The sequence below is a fragment of the Eubalaena glacialis genome, chromosome 4, assembly GCF_028564815.1.
Source record: "Eubalaena glacialis isolate mEubGla1 chromosome 4, mEubGla1.1.hap2.+ XY, whole genome shotgun sequence".
Lineage (NCBI taxonomy): Eukaryota > Metazoa > Chordata > Mammalia > Artiodactyla > Balaenidae > Eubalaena > Eubalaena glacialis.
Window position 1 is genome coordinate 125693849 of NC_083719.1, and position 22078 is coordinate 125715926.

The 22078-nt window shown below is 41.0% G+C and overlaps 1 protein-coding gene across 5 annotated transcripts in view; it reads right to left on the reverse strand.

Annotated features, from left to right (window-relative positions):
• HTR4 (5-hydroxytryptamine receptor 4) overlaps positions 1–22078 on the reverse strand; it is a 221091-nt gene that overhangs the window by 24068 nt on the left and 174945 nt on the right. For 4 of the 5 annotated variants that reach the window (XM_061188317.1, XM_061188314.1, XM_061188316.1 and 1 more), the window contains one exon: positions 4727–4822. The exons of the other annotated variant lie outside the window; for it this stretch is intronic. In XM_061188317.1, coding sequence (XP_061044300.1) covers positions 4732–4822 — 91 coding nt within the window. In that variant the 3' untranslated portion in view covers positions 4727–4731. Of the gene's footprint in view, positions 1–4726; positions 4823–22078 lie in introns of those variants that run through there. 5 annotated transcript variants of the gene reach the window in all.

Genomic DNA, 22078 nt, shown 5'->3' on the forward strand with positions numbered 1-22078 from the left:
CTGGCAACAGGCCCTGGCACATAGTAGGCGTTTAAAAAATATGTTTCTCTGAACATTGACAGAATTAAACTATGTAGCACACAGAAATCACCTAGCACATGGTGAGTACTAAATCGATGTTCATTCCTCCCCCTTGCATGGGTCCAGAGAATGGCTGCTCCAAAGTGAAGAAAGACAATTTGGAAGGAAAACAAAAAAGGGTATAGTCGTCCAAGGCTAGGCTAGTCAAGTTTCTGAGGTCTAGTTCTCTGCCTTGACACAGCAGATACTTCACAGGAGGTGAAGGCTCAGGTTGTCATTCTAGATGGATGTTTCAGGAGATGAGGCATTTTCTGTATGCAGGAAGAGGTTCTGTAAATAAGTGGACAGGTGTGATTCCGAGGAAAGTCATCAGGAGAAATAGCTCACAGGAGTCTTATGAATGCTTTAGAATAATTAAGAAGGAGGGAAAGCCAAGCACCATCACAGACTTTCAGTGGAGAGTGCCTAGTCCAGCTGCCTAGGGTTTTTGGATGGCTTATAATGAGTAGAGATGAGGGACCCAGATCTACCTGTTCCCCATCCTACTTTGACCTACTGCAATGGAGTTCCAGGTAAATTTGTGTATGAAGAAAGTATTTTGATTTGAAACCTAATTCTTGTCCACTCTCTGCATTTCATATGTGAGATGATGGTGGCTCCAAGGACTGAACAGAAGAACTGGGGTGAGTACCCTGCCCCTGACTGCTGATGTTGGTCTTTCCATTGCCCCATACTCAGAAGAGTTGGGATCTGGATTTCATTGACATGTACTCTAGGCCTAAAATCCCAGGAGCTCCATGGCAAGGGAGCTGGACTCTGGAATCCTGGGTTGTTCATGACACCAAAAAAAGGAGGCACATGCTTAATAACCTCAATTCAAGACCTCTGAATATAGAGTACAACTGTCAAGCTGACTTAAATGGCTCCTATGGCATATGCCCTGAGTGTGGCTGGGTTGAATCCTACCCCATCACCTGCTCTTGGGATGACCCATGTAAGAGAGATCTGTCCTAGCACTTGAGGCTGACAAAGGTGGCAGACAGACAGACAGGTAGAATTACATTATCTAGGAGTCCTGGACTTCTGTCTTTACCTTGAGGAGAACCTGATACTGGAGACGAAAAATTCTCCAGCTTCAAACGCCCAAAGCTTCTGAGGGATGAGTTGGACTACAGAAATTACAGAGAAGCTGCACAGAACTGAGGCATGGAATTGACTTTGGCATTTTATTGTGTACTCAAAATTCCCTTAATAGTTTTAAGACTTTAGATTTCCCTCCATATATAATTTCTTAAACATGTACAGAAAGCACAAATATAAACATGTGTAATTTATTAACGTTTATCAATAATAGAGAGACTTTATCAATGAAAAAAACAAGTCTTTGTGGGCTCCTGTTTTTCCTAGAACACATTCTGGGGAACTGCATCAAAAAGTGGATTACTGTAAAGCCAAGGGTGCTTTCCATAGAAACAAATGAGAATCAGGGGTCCTAGTACTTCAAAGTTTTAGCTTCAAATAAATCAGAAGCATAACTAACAATTTCATAAAACCAAAAATACAACCATCATTAAAACTTGTAAGCCTTTGAGTTATATAATGAAGTTCCATGTTCTGTATAATGGGCACCATGTACTTTATATGTTGATTATACAAAGGGACTCAGTTTGCTAGAAACTGTATGAGTGGCCCCACTTGTAATTCTGCTTTATTAAAAATGTAAACAAAATTAAGGTGTTAGCTAAATAACACTAAACGATAATTAACAATAATTTACATAGACTATCAGATTAGGAAAAAATCTCAAAATTATCTGGTTCAGTATCTTAGTAGACTCTTTATGTAACATTCTTGTTAGCTGGTCATTCATGATTTGATTTATGTTGGAGGGTTCTTTTCACAGGGGATTCTAGAGAGAGAGCGAGAGAGAGAGAGAGAGAATTTACAGGGTGGGGATAATTTCGATGACCCAAGTCTTTTTCCTCTAAATAAATGTTTTCATGGCAAAAAGGCATTTGAATTTATTCCATGTGACTTTGAAGTTACATGAAAAATTAGACTCATTCTCACCAAAGTTAGTCTGTAGTCCCCATCTCTCTCCATCCACCTCTTTACTTTGAGAACAACAAAATCCCCTCAAATAAGAGTGTTTGTGATGTATAAATTTGCAATGTTTGTGTGCTTTGGGTAACCTAGAATAACTAAATGCAGAGGGGTGAATTTGGAAGAATGGACCCCAAAAAGATGATACTTTGGTATTGTTTTTCAACATAGAAAGCTCACTCTCTAAATTGGTCCACCTCTTGGTGAAGAAATTCTTAGTCCTTGAGCGCCCAGGAGCATCCAAAGTAACCCAAAGTCATAATAAACAGAATGTCATTTTATGATTTACAGAACATCTTCACAAAAATTATCTTATTTTTCTCCACAGCAACTTCATGAAGTAGGCAGCAGAGATTGTTTCTGAGGCCAGAGAGGTCCAGTTATTAGTTCAGGGTCACACAGTAAGTCAGCAATTGATTTAGTGCCCGTGCTGCTTCTCTGCTGCACCCATCCTTACTGTGTGCTCACAGAGGTTGTGAACAGCGTGTGCAGCAGCCAGACAGATAGTGTGAGTCTCACTGCCAGGTTCAGGGCCTTGGGGCTCAATACCTGGCTGCTCCCTCCTTTGTATTAGAGAAGGATCATCCTCAAAAAGGTGGTTGCCTCCTATGCCCCAATCTCATTAACAGCAGAGAAACAGTGACTTAAAAAAGCACAGGGGATTTTGGTCCATCCAGAGTCAATGTGCAAGTAAGGATTTAAATAAACTTTCTTCATATATGACAAGACTAGGTCCCCAGTTGAATCTGCTCCACGGATCAGTGAGAGCCCCAGCCTACACCAGGAGCATTTCAGCATGGCGCAGTCTTTCTCAACAGCATTTGGGAGTTCCGAGTCACATTTCTCATTAGAGGCTTTTCCCCTTCCCTAAGGAATGACTTTCTCCACAACAAGATTGTAAGCCTTTGCAGGGCACATAATTTTTTTTTTTTTTTTTTTGTATTTGGATGGTTTGGGGCAATCTTCTCTTCCTCATTCCAAGTCTCTTACCAGTCTGGTGCAATTCCAGAACTAAAGTAAACGTCAATGGAAATGACACCTGACTTCTTAAGCAGCAGGAGCAAGGACAGTATGATGAAGTCCTGAGATGCTATCAAATCACAGCCAAGGCCAAAGTTGAAACCTCACACGGCTCTGGGATGTGGCGGCGTTTACCTCCCTGGGACCTTCACTCTGGGGCAGGTGGCAAGAGCCATGAACTTAGCTTTGAATGAAAGACATCCAGGTTTATCTGAAGGGCAAAGCTGGCAAGGTCAAGGGTCTAGAAGGCCCAAATGAGGTGGCTAGTTCCTCTGAAACAAAGTCAAAAGGCACGCAGGCCACACCTTTCTGAGGTAGCTGATGGCTATAGCAGCATCCTGTTGTCACAGAAACAGAACGGAATCTTAGAGATCCCCTGGTCCAAACTTCAGTTGACAGATGCAGAAAGTGAGGTCCAGGGATGGAAGGGCATAGGTCACGATCTCCCACATGTTAGGAGTGGAGCCAGGGCTGGAATTCGGGTCCTCTGACTTGGAGTCAAGCACTGTTTTCCACCCCAAGCGCTGCTTGGTTCTGCCTCCTCCACCTGGGGAAACTGCAGTGAGTGACACGTCTCGGCAGTGTGCGCCTCCAATTGTTCTCTCCTTTGGGAGCAGCAAGGCCAGATTCAAGGGTTATAAATTGGTACCATGGGCTTTGCTACAAGCTCGTGGGAAAGATTCCAAAGTCTTTCAATAAACACTATGATGCCGCCAGCCCTGCCCAAGGTGCTTTAGGAGAGGATTTGTTCCAGGAAAGCGAGCATTTCAGAGCAGGAGGGCCTGAGGCCATGGCACTGGCAGGGAGCTGTCTGTCTTCGGCTTCCCTCCGAGGTTGCTGCAGAGACTGTTTTCCTCTGAAGGATCTTTGCCCTGTTTCTTCCATGGTGAATAAATGGAGCATGTCCTGAAGAGAAGGACTGACATGGACATAAGGCAAAGCAAGTGGAAGTCTGTGACTGATATGGGGGGCTGGCCAGGAGGATGCACATTTGGACCCACATTCCGGGAGGAAAGTGTATTAGTGTCTGGCACAGAGCAGGACAGAGATGAGCTGGTGAGTAGTTTGAACATTGCTGTGACAGACACAAACAAGCAAGAGATGCGTGCTTTTGGAACACAACTCTGACCAAGGCAGGTGCAGGCAGGATGTGTTTTGAGAGTGTATGTGAGCAGGCACAGCAAAGAAGGAATATTTGCGGACATCTATGACTGAGATAGGACACAGTGAGTGATTGTGTTTGAAACATGAGCGAGACAAACCAGGCACAGTAAGGGGATATACTGGGGACAACAGAGACTATGAGGCCAGGGTGACTATGAAGCCGGGAAGAGGGAGTGCTAGGAAATAAAAAGATCCCTTCAAGGGGGATCCCTGGAGGAGAACCCCCAGTGAACAAGGGAGCCCTCCTGTCCCCTGCCACATGCTGGAATCCTGGAGGAAGAGCCTGATGGGCATGGGGTGCCTGCACCAATGGATGGAATGCTGGGTGAAGAGAATACCGGGTGCGGTCAGGCACAAGCAGCAGCTTAGGACCTGGCCCTCTCTTGGAGGGATGGCTGTCTTCAGGGTCACTGCCCCAGGGGCCTAAGTGTCACTGGGCTGAGCAGCCACCAAAGGAGAAGTTGTTGGGGGGTGGGACTGACTCTCCCATTGGCCACCACGCTCCACTGCATCCCTAGAGAGGGGAGAAGATCAAAGAACCTCAGAGTTGGAACGGACAGATAGGCTGGTGAAAGAGCCCACCCACTGCAGGAAAGCCCCTTGTGCCATGCAGATGGGTAGTTGTTTAGCCCCTGCTTAGGAATCTCCACTGACCCGCCAGGCCATATTATTTTTGAGCAACTTTAGTTATTGGCAAGAGCTTATTAATGTTCTGCCAAAATCAGCCTTCCTACAGCTTCTACCCTGTGGAACTACTATGCCCTCCAGGCCCACTCAAAATTCTTCCCTCTACTAATTATATCCTCCAAGTTTTCTCTTCTCCAGGCTACACATTTCCATTTTCTTTAATAGTTCATTATATATTATGGTTTCCAGATTATTGCCCATAATGGGCACTGTCCTCTAAACACAATCCTTATTATAATTCTCTCTCTTGAAATATAGTACCAGGAAAGAGCCCAAATTTACACAGTGAGCCTGATTTATGTCACATACTTTTCATCATCAATTTAGTTTACGTCTATGAATGCAGTCAACATTAAGTTCATTTCTGACAATGGTAATACGCTATTGGCTTATATGTTAAGCTCATTGCCAACTTTTATCTTTTTGATACAAACAGCTGTCAATTCTTGTGGTTCTTTATTACATTGGTGCAGTTTATTTTATTTATTTATTTATTTATTTATTTATTTATTTATTCACTCATTCATTCATTTAGCCAAAATATAGGACATTTGTCTCAGTTTAATTTCATTTTATTGATTTGGTATCATTTTAGTCAATTGAGATCATTCTAAATCATAACAATTTCAACATTCAAGATAGGATTATTTAGCACTGACTCAAGCTAGACTTTAAGGATTCTACCAACACATAGGAAGATCAGATAATCTATTGCTACCTAGATTTTTCAGTTTAGTATCATCTGCTTCTTAGATCTTCAATCTTCAGTCAAGAGAAAAAACTACTGATTGAACAGGGCTAAACCAGAGAATTGTGGTACCCCACCACAGACTGCATTCCCAGCAGACAGGTAACAATCCGTGTGCCTGAGAATGGACCCACCCATGGAAGGTTTTATGTAATGCCTTGCTGAAATGTCTCTGTCGAGCAGTAAATCTGTCCTAATAGATAATGAAATTAGTTGGCATGAATTATTTTTTAATGAAACAACACTGACTCTTGCATACAAATCATTTGTATAATAACTGTCCTTGAATTTTGATAAGGTCTATTTCAAGCTATGAGTCTATAGTTTCTGCAGTCTAGCTTTAATCTTTCTTTAAGAACTGGGACAATATTTACTGGTCTCCAGGCTGCCATCATATCCTGAGTCCACAAAAGAGCTCCAGTCAGAGGCCTTATCAACCAGTTCCTTTAATCCCATGAGAAATAATACATCTTGGCTCAGAGACAGTTAAAAGTTTTCCGTCAATCCCAGGCAGCAACTTTTTCCCTGTGATGTTCTCTTCTTTCCAGTTGCAAGATTATTCTTACTAAAGCAGAATATGCAAGATTTCGTCCCTAAATAATGAGAGCTATTTCTGGGTTTTCTACTTGCTCTAAACATACCTTTTGATTCATCTTTGGTTATACATTCCTTCTGCCAGATTTTCCACATGCCATTCTTCAAGTATAAGCTCTCTAGAAAACTCAAGATGTGGCCTAATGTCTTTACATACGCCCCACATTTTTATCTGTTTTATTCACTGAACATATCTATTAAAAGAAAGAATGAATGAACAGAAAGGAAGAAAGGAAGGAGAGAAGGAAGGAAGGAAGGAAGGAAGGGATGGAGGGAGGGAGGGAGAAAGGAAGGGTTTCTCATTTCTCACTGGCCAAATTCCCTTTGTATCATACTTATTATTATCATTATTAGCAACAATAAAAACCACCACCCATTAGGGCAGCACCTGTGTGCCAGGCACTGGGCTAAGTGTGTTATATGCATTAATTCATGTATTTTAAACCCATTTAACAGATAAGGAAACTGAGTTTCAGTTTAAATAATTTGCCCAAATTTACTCAGTTAATAAATGGCAGAATCAGACCTACATTCCAGTCATTTTTGATTCCAAAGTCTGGGCTCTGAATTGTCCTGATACACTGTCACTCATCATCTTGAGAACCACCACTAAGTCCAGTGTTCAGGTTCTGCTGTCTCTAGCATCTCCTTGTCCCACTATGATGGACTCAGGGTAAAAGGACTATGTATGTGGGTGTATATTATATCTATTCTTCCCGTGGGAAGCCTACAGTATGATGTGTCTCCTCCTCTTACTGAAACACAGTGTAACTGGGACGTTAACATGGGACTCTTTCCTGCTAACCCCTCTTACCCACTAAAGGAACATCTTTGCCAAGAGGCGTATATATTTTCCGTGATTCAGAACCAGGGAGACTAGGTGGAAAAGGAAAAAGAACCTGCAGAGTCAGGAGGAAAGTAGAGAGAGCAGAGGAAGGGGCTAAGTGAATAAACATAATGAAGAATGAGGAGAGAGGATGGAAGACAAAGCAGGAAGACCTGGGCTAAAGTGAAGCATTGAGTTGGGTAAGTGGAAGGCTCCAGAGCAGCTGGGGAGCATGGAGGAGGCTCTTTGAGAACTGTTTCCAAAATGTTATATTCATATAATCCTTCCAAATATTCAAATAAAGACTGAGATTTCTGCAGAATTGCTATTGGGTGCCTGGTACCACTCCTTTTTATTCAGACAACATCAATATAGCCCTTGCCAAGGAGAGAAGTCATGAATAAAGGAAAATGGCCCAGCCTCTTAACTCCATGGAGGACTCACAACCAATTCCCTTTAAGTAGGGAAAAAGGAGACTTGAGAATAATGCTAGGGTGATCTTGCGTCCTGGTTGTGGCCTGTGTCAGTCTCAGTTTACACTCCTGTACTAATCTAATTGTTCACAGTTAACAGTTTAATATCATCTGCCTTTTAGGTCTTCATTCAGGATACAAAGTCATGGTGCAATATGCTGCACCCCAAGAGACCTCAACCCATACAATGAATCACACTCAGGAGGCACGGCTTTAACACTCAGTGAGCCCCTTTCACTTTCAACGGCAAGGCCACCCTACTAACTCAGCAATGTGAACAATAAACCAGAAGACAGGAACCTGGATTCCAATGCCTTTTTAGCCTCCATCCATGCATGCCTCTGAGGACATAGTCCCTTTCCTGTGCATTTTCCCTGTTCTTTAAACAAGGAGGATTATCTATAAGATCCCTTGCAGCTCTGACATTCTGGTTCTATGAGGAGCAGAGATGGTGGGTGACAAATACAAACCTTCTGATTGGGTACCAGCTGTGTGTGGGACTGTTCTCCAAAGCTGTGGGTAATTGCTTCAAATTTGGCTTTAATATTCTATTGTTAGTATCTGATACTTTATATTCTGTGTGGAGGGAAGAGGTTTCGCTGGAAACACAGGGAGGATAATTTTTGGATTTGTATTTCTGAAAGAAAGAATCTGAAAGACCTCAATTTCTGAATCTGTGAAGTTACACTGCAAAGCTGTTAAATGTATCTGGTTAGGATAGGATAGGGAGGGCCTGAGATGCCACAACTTAAAATGCAGCGAGACCACAACTGTCCTTCCTTAAACATATGCTTGATCAGAAACATTGGCAGAGCCGCTCAAAATTTCTGATGCAAAACATCATTAAAAAAGAATCTCTGATATTTTTACAGACTTAAGATGCAGTTTCTTGTTTTAATAGTTTTAGTAAAATCCTCTACAATTTATGAAGCATTTTTGTATCATTTTCCACATTTAATGTTCAACACAAACCTGTAAGGAAGGAAAGTAGGTACAATGTAGGGGCATGGATTGATTGATGGGTAACAGTGGATCTAGTGCTATAAATCAGGTGTTCTGCCTCCCAAATCAGGAATTCTGTCCGTTGGGAAACATGGAAATCATTTGTACAGTGGGAAGAGTTTTGTGATGAAGTTTAATATTAACGGTTGATGAAATAGCGTTACAATTCCCTTTGTTCCAGAAGAAGAGGAAGGAGGAGGAGGAGAAGGAAAAAGAGGAAAAGATGAGAGAGATCACTAGCTAAGTCATCTTTCACAAAGTTGTTCAGAGACTATGTGCATCAGAATTATCTTCAGTACTTATGGCAAATACAGATTCCCAGGATCCACATCAGACCTCTGACAAGGGGGTGGGAGTGGGGAGTGGGGAGAGGGCAGGGGTGGGGTGGGGAGGGCAGAAATCTGCATTTTTAAAAAGTGCTCTCACATAATTCTTAGGCACATGGGAGTAAAGATTCCCTGAGGAGGTGAATGTCCAGTTATTCTACTCACACCTAAGGCAGAGCTTAGCACTGGAGACAGGGGGCAGTAAGAGAAAGGACAAGTGAGTGGGAAGGGCCAGAGCTAGCAGTATGAGACATTCAGCGATTCTGCACAAGGGATCAGAAAGGAAGCATTGACATGCATGCAAAGAGTCCATTTTAGCAAAGTGGCCAAGGGGTATTTGTTGGCTTTTATGACACTGATGATGAAACGAGAATAGACTTGGTGATGAATCATGAAAACGAGGTGGCAAAAAATGTAAAGAGATGCACAAAGCAATATTTTTTAAGGTTTTCATGTGATGAAAAAATAGAATGCTTGGTTACAATTAGCTGATAAAAACTAATTGAACTGTTTACAAACAGTAAGCACATAAACTTGTACTAATTTATTTGTAAATTCAATGGCTCAAAAGGTGATGGCCTAGGCCAATTTCTTCATTTGTCTTTAGATCACTATCAACCAGAACAGAATATTGACTCTGGAAGATCCAGTATTTCCCAAACATGGGATGTTTTCCACAGGTGATATGCCAAACAAAGAGGCACAACGTTAACCAATCTGAATCACAGTAAGGAGATCCAATACTTCTTTCACTCATTCTGCTCATTTTAAAGAGACATACTCAGTTTGGCCCCACTCTGGCTTTAACAATTCTCTACTACCTAATAAAATGGAGAGCAGGCCTTTGACTCAGAGCCTTTGGCAAACAATATTATTAAATTTTAATAGTAAAAAAGTTATGCAAATAATAATAATTTGTTTCGTTTTCATTGCATTTAATTTTAAAATCATCTCTCTATATGATTTTTCACTTAAGGTCATAATAGAGAATTTCATTTACAAACAGATTTATTTAAATTAAAAATGTATTTAAAGATAAATAGTAAATAAATAATAGCATGGGCAGAATGTTGATATGGGTAAAAATTGTGAAAATAGCAGGCAAATGACAAAAAACACTATCAGATGAGAAAACTTAATTGCAGGGAGCACAGTGTCTTGACAAGGACATAAAGCAATGCATCCTCAGGGTGGGAACTCCGGGATCTTTGTATTATTTTGTGCTGCTTGCAGAAAGAACCCCAGATAGCTAAATTTGCAGTTTGGAATGCTTAGCTCTGGACAAAACATATTCTCAGGGGCTCTTTAATTCCATCACCAGCCTCAAGATATGTCCATGTTTCAACATGCCGAAGTGCAAGATCAAGTCAGTACGCATGGCTTATTCTAATCCGAATGCAGGTCTATTTCTCAATGTGCACATATAATTAAGGTCAAACCAATTTCCTTGTGAGGCTTTTTTCCACTGTCTACCACAGTTCCTAAAGGACAAATAAAAGACTGGAACTTTGAGTCTGGGGGATCAGACTGTCTGCCTGCTTCTTCTGCTGAACTATTCTGATATGACAGAACCTAAAAATATGTAGGAGAAAATGCCTTAAAAGTATGGATCCATGATAATATCAGCCAATATTAATTGAGTGTTTATTATGTGTCAGTGATTGTGCTAAACTAATCATGGATTATCTCATATAATTTTCACAACAATCCTATCACATAGGTTTTATTATTTACAGGCTCAAGTTGTGTGGAATGAGGCATAGTAACTTGCCCAAGTCAGATCATCTAGGGAGAGGTGGAGCCACCAGCTGAACCAGGCAAATCCAACTCAGAGTCTTATTGTACCAGCTTCACTAAATGTGCACCTTCACTGAAGAGGCACCCTCGGCTCTTTGACACTGCAGGTAGGAAATGTCCTGCTCTCGAGAAGCTGTCCAGGTGAGCAGAGGGTGTTTTAAGTGCATAAAATTACTTAAGAGCCCACAGGATGAGCTGAGCCTCCAAGAAAAAGAGAAGCAGGTGGTGTGAGAGCCCAGAGGAGGAAGTGGTTAGCTCCAATATTCAGGGGGTAGGGATCAGGAAAGTTGAGAGGGCTCATATTGGAACTGTGCCTCAAGGAATGAGTAGGCTTGTGCCAGGCGGGAAAGTGAGAAAGAGCATTTGGGACAGCAGAAGTAATCCAGAGGCTGGAGAATTCACTATTTATCTAAGGAAAACTGATCCATCTTGCATGCTTATTGCATAGGGAGTTAGGTTGGGGGAGAGTTAAGGGAAATGAGTTGGAAAACCAGACTGGGTCAGGCAAGAAGGGCTTTATATGCCCTTCACTATCTGCCCACTGCAAGTCACACTATATTGCTCAAGGCTATTCTATTACAGCTCAATCCAGCTGGCATTTACAGTTTAAAATCCCACATGTTTGAATGGCCTTAACATCCTCTTAAACGATACACATGAAATAGCTTCTCTCTCTATGGTTATATTATACACATAGTCCCAAAAGAAAACCAGAGGCAAAAAAATTATAATTTGCAACCCAGCCAATGTCTTGCCTTGGATAATAATAAGAAGTTACCCCTCATTGGGAGGAGAGACAGACAACTACCTACTAGGTAAGCTGTAGAAGAGATCACTGCATTGGTTGGGATATTTGACCAGATCACTTCTGAAGCCCTTTCCATGTCTAAGAATCAAAAGTTCTGCATTATTTCAAGAGTTTTTAATTAACTAGCAAGGAGCATAGCTTAGTGGTTAACAGCAAGGGCTCTGAAATTAGGTGAACATGTGTTAGAATCCTGGCCCACCACTCACCAGCTATAGGACACTAGCCAAGTTATTTAATCTCTCTGAGTCTCAATTTCCCCATCAGTAAAATGGGGATAATAATACCTGCTCCATGGATTATATTAAGGATTCCATGAGATGACACATGTAATGCACTTAGCGCAATGGCTGGCATATAAAGCCAGTGTTCAGTAAATGGTAGATGCTAAGATGATGATAATAAAGATGGTGACATCTGGACCAGGAAACCAAGTTATTCGTAGGCAACTAGTTATTATACATGACAATCATACACACACACACACACACACACACACACACACTCCTTTCCCCAAAGTCAGAAACTCTAAGCAGGCAATGAAAATTCACAAATAGAAGAAAAATTCCATTACACCAGCCAGCAAAGGAAATAAAAGTTTGAAAAGAATAAAAGGAACATGAGTAGGCACCAAATATATTTGTTTGTCAGGTTTATCAAAACACAGATTCACCCATTTCTTAGAGAACAAAAAGCTCTCCAAGAACAATTCTAACTGTGAAATGTTTCCAAGAATCTTGTAAAAAATGAGAATGAGGAAATAATTCAGAAATCACTTTGTAAAAAGCAGGTCCTTGGCTCTTTGGTTGAATATAACCCAGAGCACACTCAGATATTTGTTTATATAACCAGAAGCCATCCACCAGGTTTCCTTGCTCAAGGGTTGGAGATGATTTCACAGCATTTCTTGGAGCACAGAAGCTAGAACTTTCTGCCTCACTCCCTTCCCCACAGTTCCCCTATCCTTGCAGTTGAAGTAATCTTCCTTCTCCTTCTGAACTTATTGCTCAGGAATATCCTGTACCTTATGAGGAGGATATTATGGTGATTTTGACCCCAAACCATTTCCCCACAGACCCAGTTCTGACAATGAACCAGTGTTCCAGAAAAAAAAAGCCTTGTCTTCTCAACCTAGTGTTCCTGCTTTTTTGCCTACTAAGATGATGATTATGATAAGGAGAACACAATATATCAATAAGTTACTTATCCCAGGCTCTATATGTACAGTATCTCACACCAGCCTCGTAACAGTGCTATGAGGCAAGAGCCACCTTTACTTCCACTTTTGTACAGGAAGAAACCGAGGCAGCAAGAGGTCAAGTAACTTGCCCAGATCACGCAGGTTCAAAGTGGCAGGACCTGAATTCAGACTGAGGTCCATCAAATGCCAAGTCCTATGCTTTTAGCCATAACACTAAACTGCTTCATCAGTACTCTGATTTCCTCTAGATTGGGACCCTGCCTTACTACCTTCAGACCAGAGAAGCCCAGGTCTTAACTGTCCCCATGTGAAAAAGGAAGAACATGAAAACCAGGTTAAGGGGATGTTTCTTTAATCTCAGTCCTTCTCCTTACAAATATTTAAACAGCAATTCCTTTCATACTAAAGCCTCAAAGAACAGAAATTTATCTGGATAGGTGGATATGACAACATTTTTCTCAAACAGAATCTCAGGAATAAAATTAACTGCTTAACCACTGAGCAGGCATCTATAGAACCCAGGAATGGATTCCTTCCTTAGATGTGTCTAAATTTCCTACTAGCCAGATTGCTAGAAGAATCATAAAGGAAAAGAGAATGGTCCCTGCAATTGACAATATCACCTCTGGCACATCTCTTCCCACTGGTAACCTTTCCAGAAGGTCTCCAGCTTCAATCAAACAAAGTGCTACACTGGCTAAAGTAGGTTTTGCTCTCTCTTGTGTTTAACTGCACTGTGGGAGGACTTGTGTGGTTCTGTAACTCACACAATCACAAAGAAAGGGTCTGAGAATCTCTCCTTTGACCTCTCACCCCTTCCTTGGCCATGTTGACAAATGATCAGTCAATGCTTCCAGTGACTGATGGTCCATCAACACTTCTAAGTGACTGGTGACCATCCAGTTTTCTCCTTCTACTTTATTAGGAACATCTCTTAGTAAGAGGATCCGTTCCATTTTGTGCTGAAATATGTATTCTTAAAACTTCAATCCTTTGTACCTACCTCTTTCCCTTGAGACCATGCAGAACAAATCGGATCCCTCTTTCCCAAAACAGCCTTCAGAGATATTAAAAACAACGCTCATGACCTGAATCTTCTTTGAGCCCTAAACTCATCATCCCCCATTCCTTACATTGTTCTTCACATGTCATGAATTCTGCAAAGAAAATCATGATGTTTATCCTCTCCTGGAGACACTCTAGTTTGTCGACACCCAGAATAAGAAGCAGCTTTACCACTTCTATGGGCCAGAGTCAGGTATCATTACAGTGTGGACTAAGCACACATTTACATGGGGATATGGTTTCCTAGTAGGTCTCTTAGTGTGCTTTGGAGGCGATTCCTTCATGAACAGCTGCTCCAACTAAATTGGGAGGACTGTGTCTCTGGCAAGTGCATGCTGTAAGGGAACAAGCTCACAGAGCCTGCCTCGGAGAAAGGGCTTATCTGCAAGGTTACTACTGGCACTCTAACCACGGACATTCAGGGCCTTTCCTCACAGAAATAATTGCCTTTTACAGGTTTTTTTTCCCCCTTGTCTGGTTTTGGGAGTGGATGTGGATTAAGAGGAGCCAAAGGATGCAGGGGCTGCACTGTAGAAGGCGGATAAAAGCACACACAACTCCTGGCATTGTTCAAAGACCTCTCCTGCTGTCCCCTGGCAGAGGTAAGGAGGTTCTTTGTTGCACATCCTGGAGGATTGGTTTAAAGCAGGGTTTTTCAACCACAGATTTATTTTGAAATTTGGGACCAGACAATTCTCTGGCGGGGGGGGTGTCCCATGCATTCTTGAATGTTTAGTAGCATCTCTGGTCTCTGTCCACTGGGTGCCAGTAGCATCCACCAGTTGTGAAAACCAAAAGTGCCTTCAGGCATTGCTAAATGTCCCCTGGTAAACAAAACTGTCCCCAGTTGAGAACTACCAGTTTAAATCCAGACTATCTCAATAGTTTAAGACATGGAGCTAGACCTAAACTTGAAGCATTATCTATGTGAACTTTCTCATTTTATTGGTGCTGAGAGAAATGATAGCAATCAGTAAGGAATTAGAAGACAGGCTTCCTGCTCTTTCCAGTACACTGATGGTTCTCAATCCTGCTGTACATTAGAGCTCCTAAAACATATGCATTTCTGGTCCCCAACCAGACCAATTAAAATGGAATTTCTACATGTGGAACCCAGGAACTCCCAGGTGACTCTAGTGTGCAGCCAGGGTCAAGGGTCAGAGCCCCACATCACACTGCTTCTATTCTTGACCTCTGATAAATCACCTTGAGCACCACTGGAGCTGGGTGTGGTTTGGGGTTTGCCCTGAAGTGTGACATGCACAGTGGGCACCAATCTCAGAGGGCTGGTACATGGAACCCTAACACCCTAGCAACAAGAGCACCTGCAGAGCCAAAGGGGGAAAACAAATACACATAGACTGTAACCAACTTGTTCGACAAGTTAGCATGTTTTATGTTGGATCAAAGAAATGCCTGCAGGTAATTTAAAAGCCAGAAGGCATATTCAAAATTACAGTCCCAACTGTTCAGCACAGGGCATGATGTACCCAGGAAACAAGTCTTGTCTCATGTTTAAACAATTATTTATAAACAGTGTGATTAATTTCATTTCATTCATTTCTGGCTTTTCTTCTAACAGAGGGAGCTCTGCGTTCCTTGTTTAAGGAGCAGTGTTTAGAACACAGAGATTTCTATTGACTCATTTCTTAAGAAATGCTTATCAGGAGGCTGAGAAAATAACTGGAGAAGTTGTTTGTTTTAACCAAGATATGAACAATGTTATATCTACAATTATAATAACAACAGTTACAGCAGCTTCCGTGCATGGAGCACTTTCTGTGTAACAGAAGCTGGGATCAGCTCTGCACATACGTTATCATATTTAACCTTAACAAAAGCCCTAGGAGATGGGTTCTAATATTATTCCCATTTTACAGGTGAGGAAACAGAGGTCTAGAGATGTCTGGTCACATGCTAAAGATTATATAGATAGTAAATGACAGATCTCAGACAGGACTGACATCCAGGTGTGACAGACTCCAGCCCCTATAGCCATTATGCTACATTGGGTCCGATGCCCCTTTGTTTACACACCAAAGTTCACCTTCCTCTGAGTCAGAGACAGTGGAAAGGATAATGTTTTAGGCCTCAGCACTTTAGTCCAGCAGTGGGCATCCTGGAGGACAGCTTAAGCCACTTGGTTACCAAACTTTTGCAAGTACACTCTGCAAACAGCACTAACTTTTCTAACCCTGAGTATTTGATGAGGCAAGTGGAGCTCTTCTGATGTTATTCTCACTGTTTTCCTGGTGTGATCTCAACAAGAACAATGTTTTGTGAGAGCTGCTTCAGGTTGGGATTGGGGAAGGACTTGAGGACAGGGCCAGCTTCATGGTTGTGTGACCAAAGCAGTCACACAGGAACCCAGAGCTTGGTGTAATGTTCTGCTTGTCCTCATCCTGGAATTCTCAATAACTTTATCTTTGAACTTGTGAACTGTGAGGGACAATGAAGCATGCATGTGAGCAGAGATGACACGTGCAATATGTGTGTACACCGTAGTTCCTTGCTGCCTCTCACGTTAGTGATGCCCTGTGAGCATAGAATTCTGGTAGACCAACCATACATAAAGAGTTACTAAGACTCAAAGCAAACACAACGTGAATACATAATGTATATAAAGCATTTTCCTTTCTCCCATCGTTTTTCTGTCAGCAGCTTCTGTAACATGCTTACCTTATATTTGCTGAGTCTTGCTGAAGTCCCACAGATCATGGGTCCACTACAACTCTGCACTCATGTTTCCTATCAACACATCTATGACTGAGTAAGCAGATGGCTGGTGGCCCTGAGAGCCCGTGTTTTCCATTTGAACCAGAACTTGCCAGATGCAGAAAGAAGGCAGTGATTTTCTAAGAAAAAGGAACCATCAAGGAACCCTACCATGTCTTTTCCACATGCATTGCTTTCCTGTATTAGCCAAGCACTTATGTTGAAAATACTGACATAGAAAGAAAGGATATGATAGAGCAAATCATGGTTCTTTTCTCTTCAGTCCTTCTTTACTCCTCAGTAAGCTGAAGGGAGAATGTTAGTAGAATGTGTGTGTATCAAGAAGTGAAATAAAAACAGTTGCGTTAGTTTTGTGCACTGTCTGGTAAAAATAAAATACATAAGCATGTCTGAACTACAAAATACAATTTGTGTAATCTGTACAATTTTGGTGACTCCACATACAAGTTAAATGCTCTTATTTTTGCATTTAAAACTGTCAGTGCACAATATAAAGACAGAGGGTAAATTTTCTGCTAATACTTTAAAATTGCATTTTGTTTTTCTACTAGAGAAAAGGTAAATAGCAAATAAAATACATATGACAAGTTGAGAGAAAGACTAAGGAGGAAAGAAAAAGGCTTTCCATCATAATACTTTTAACAGAAATGTATTCCTGCCCTTTGAACCAGGGGCCCCACATTTTCATTTTGCGTTGGGGCTGCGAATTATGCAGCCAACCCCGGGGGAGACTGGGGGACAGAAGGCAAGGTCATGCTCACCCAGCCTTGGTTTACCCAGATTAAGTCTGCTTTGGCTCAAAACAATGAGGCAAATGTTGAATCCAATTGTAGCCTCCAAAGTTCAAGGTAAAGGCCAAAAAATGGCTTTTAAATGTCAAACAGCTTTGTAACATTAGCAGAAACCTCTAAGGATCCAAAGTAAATCAAACCTAAATTATTTCCTCATCCATGGGTAATCTTCCAATCTACTATGCGAAAACTTTTATTTAAATGGGGAATTCTGATGGGGTGAAACTAAAAGTTGGCAAGTGTCTACACAGTGGAAAAACAAAACAAAAAACTATTCCAGCTAAGGAATTAACAAAAAAAATTTTTTTAATGGAGAAAATTTATTTGAGTATACACTGTCCATGTGAACAATGGGGTCCAGATAGGGTCTGATAAGGGCATCCATTCATTCATTCAGCAAACATATTAACTGAGCAATGTGCTACACCCTGGGGGAACTTTTGGGAATAAAATGGATGTTATCTGCCCTCAGGGACTGACAGTCTGACTGGGAGATAGATAATAAAGAAGTAAACAAGACATGAATACAATTATAAATTCTGATAACAAGAGGCAATAATGACCTGAAAGAATTTTTTTTCCTTCTGTTTTTTGGGGGAACCTCATTCTCTTTGCCTCTTTCTTACTTTCACTTTTTCCCTATCTTCATATTTTTCTTCATTGATTCCACATATAAATCTGAATATACTAATCTTATGCATGGAAATGTCAAAGACTTAATATAGCCTATCCACTAGAATCAGTTTATTTATTATTAAGCTCTGGTGGATAACAGGAGTTAATAAGTATGAGGGAAAATATACATTGTTTCCTTCGAGAGAGAAGGTTCAAATTGCTTTAGAGCTGTTTTGTCCATTGGAACTTTTTACGATAAATGAAATAGTCTACATTTGTACTGTCTAATCCAGTAGCCACTTACAATATGTAACCACTGAGCTCTTGGAATGTGGCTAGTGGTTACCCAATTGGACAGGAGGTCTAGAGACCTCCAGGTCAATGGAAAACCTTTTCATCGGGGGATTGAGGGTGGAGAATGGAGGATGACAGCCAAGAGCCAAGTTAGATAGGTAAGAAGTTCTTTGGGAAGTGCTTGAAGGAATGTTCAGCCTTCTTAGGAATCAGGTGAGTGACCTAAGTTTGAGCAAGATCTAAACTTGGAGAACCAGGGAAGATACTGAAGCCTGGCATGAGCAGAGAAACCCATCCACAAAGCTAAACTTTGCATGTAAACTCTGCTTGTGCTACCTAACTTATAAATAGTCTGCTCTTACAACATACTTATCCCTCCCATGAGGACAGAGCTTTGCAGTTAGGAAAGCAATTGCACATCTATTATCTTGTTTGATTTTCACAGTGAGGTAGTGAGATAGGCAGGATAGGAATTATTTACCCAAGAAGCCAAAACTGGAATCCTCAGTGGATTTCACGTAGAGAAAAATCTCTGTCTAAAGTTACTGTCAGCACCCCGAGTCCCTACTCTGCCATGGATCGTCAGAGCTAATCAGCATAGAGACAGCTAAATAGAAGAGAAGCTAGGCCAGGGGAGAAGGAACAGAAGCATTCCTTCCTTCATTCCCTTGTCAAGTCTCATGACGTTCCAGGTACTTTACTAGGCTCAGAGGATACAGCAGTGAACAAGACTGGCAAAATCCTTGGCATTTATCCAATGAACAAAGAACTCCAGAATCAAATCCCTATTTAACCCCAAATCAAATCAATATGGCTTATTCCTATCACCTGTCACCCACGTGACTCTGTGTGGTCACAGTCTATATGTTCACACTATGCCTCCTAAGTGGGGAGTATCACTTGGCTTGAAGAATGACTGAGCTGAGGCCAGGCTTCCAAAGGAATATTCTCCCATATTTTACTGGTTAACATCAGATAAAATTATCATGTTTCTTCCTTCTGTCATTTGGATTTTGTACACACAATGTTGAACAGCAGAGATGACAAGGCATCCTTGTCTTATTCCTGACTTGAGTAGGAAAGCAGCCAATGTTTTCTCATTAGGATATTTCTTCCTTTCTCTGCTGTTATGTTTGATGTGAGTTTCCTAGAGTGGCAAAAGTAACTTCTATGAGACTAAGAGAGACGTTGGCAGATGAGGAAAACATAGTTATAGAATCAGGTTAAAGATGTGACAAGGAGAGAGACGCTGGCCCCAAATTCACTAAGAATCAGTTCATACACAGGATGAACCTGTTAGAATCCATTGTCCACATGCTGGCATTATGCCTCTTTCTTATATATGTGTGCATACAAATTAAAACAGCCCCCAGAAACATTTTTATGACAATAATTCATGTTTGGAAGCTATTTTTTAAAAAGACTATGTACCCGGGGCTTCCCTGGTGGCACAGTGGTTAAGAATCCGCCTGCCAATGCAGGGGACACGGGTTCAAGCCCTGGTCTGGGAAGATCCCACATGCCGTGGAGCAACTAAGCCCGTGTCCCGCAACTACTGAGCCTGCGCTCTAGAGCCCACGAGCCACAACTACTGAGCCCGCGTGCCACAACTACTGAAGCCCATGCACCTAAAGCCCACGCTCTGCAACAAGAGAAGCCACCGCAATGACAAGCCTGTGCACCGCAATGAAGAATGGCCCCGGCTCGCCGCAACTGGAGAAAGCCCGCGCATAGCAACAAAGACCCAACGCAGCCAACAATTAATTAATTAATTAATTAATTTTAAAAAAAAAGAAAAAAAGACTATGTAACGTACATATCTATAGGACAAACTATTTCATCAGCCAACCAAATGGTATCTTCACTTCTATTTTGATTGTGGGCTGGATATTCCCAAAGAAGACAATTATCCAACAGAAAACAACCGAACACAACTGCAGACATCTCTGCTACTGTGTGTAATTAGTACAATCTGAGTGATCAAAGTCCTCTAAAAATGTCTTGCAAAAGCATATTTTATTTCACTGGCTACCCAACTGCTTGTTTAATAATAAAATGTCATGTAAGTCAAAGGGCTATGAGGATAGGACCAAGCATGGGAAACTTACTATTCTAAACCACTGAGGCCAGACTAGCTTGTTTTTAATTCAACCTGGAAAAGTACAATTCCATTCTCTCAAAAGGATTTTAAGAGAAAAAAGTTCATAGTCTCATAGTGCTGCCATGAACTGGCTTTCCTCAATGTGAGTCTTGGGTTGTAGACTAAGTCCTCTACTTTTTAGAGCCTCAGGGAAGATTAAAAAAAAAAACAGATAATTTTCAATTTCGAGCATGTGAATCCTTCATAAACCTGAAGATAATCATGAAGATATTTCATCAGCAAAAATGTACTGATCATTTGATTATATACTATTTTGCAGATACTGTGTGAGGGGCTAATTGGTACATGGAGAAAAGAAAGCCATAGTTTCTACCCTCAAGGAATAATTGGCCTTATAGCAGTCAAATAAGGAACTCTATAATCAAAAGCAGCACAAATGCCATGAAAAAGAGTACTGTAAACAGGCCACTGTCATTCAGAAGAAGTAGAAAAGAACAAATGATCCAATTGAAAAAATGTGAAAAGCGTGATTTCTATAGTAGAGTTTGGTCTCTATACTGAGGTGAGCTTGTATTAAATTGATTATTTCTTTGAATAGTCAACGTGTACCCAGGGACAGGAGTCAATCTGAGATTACTAAGAATAGGGCCATCTGATCTAACCTTAGTTCCTTTATAGAAAAGAGATTGAAAAATGCCTGGATTTGAACAAGTTACTAATCTTCACGGTTTGCAGACAAGATAGAGAAATATAAACAGGATGGTAGAGTTGACGGATTGATAAATATTTCACCAAATTTATCCAAATAGTCAAGATAAACATGACAAGTGGTAACCCTATTCCTAACTCTAAGTGGGCTGGACCAGACTGAACTCTGGAATCAGAAAGACCTACATCTGAATTCCAGCTTCATCATTTACTACTTGTGTGAGTTTGGGCCAGTTACTTACCCTCTCTAAACCTTGGTTTTCTCATCTTTAAAATGACGATAATTATAATACCAAATTCTTTGAGTGTTGTAAAAATTAAATGCAATGATGCATTCAGAGTTCTTAAATACAGTAACTGGCACAGTCTTTTCTGGAATTATGTTAGGAATCATAATCATTATTAATATGGAAGGAGGTCTCTGGTGGCCTGCCCAGTACTTTGTCAATAGATGCCTTGGATGAGGAAATTGAAGGCACACTTATCAAGTTCCAAATTTTATATATGCAGCTATAAACCTGTTCAGGCATCATCTTACATTTCTGTGATTTATATTTTGCTCCTATGGTTGAATTTTACATTTATTTCAATTTAACTCCATATTTCCAATATTGGCTGATTGGTTCTCCTTTCTAAAATCTTTAAGTCTGCCTTCTAACATGTTAGTTTCCTATCAGAACTACAAAAAAGTGTCTGGATTTAGTAACATGGTAGATGATAGCTCTACTTATGGAGATAGGGAAGACTCAGGAAATTTGCGGTTGGGGTACGAGATATAGAAGGATTCTGTTTTGGATGCATGAAATTTCATATTCCAAAGAAGCACATAACTGGGGTTGTCAAGGAAGCAAATTGGATCTTGTGGTCTGGAGTTTAGAGGGCAGCTATGACCTGGAGATATTAATTAAAGAGAGGGCTGACAGCATGACAATTGTATTTAAAGCTATGGATGGTTAAATCACACCAAGTGAGAATGTAGTTTGAGGAAAGTATCAGAAACC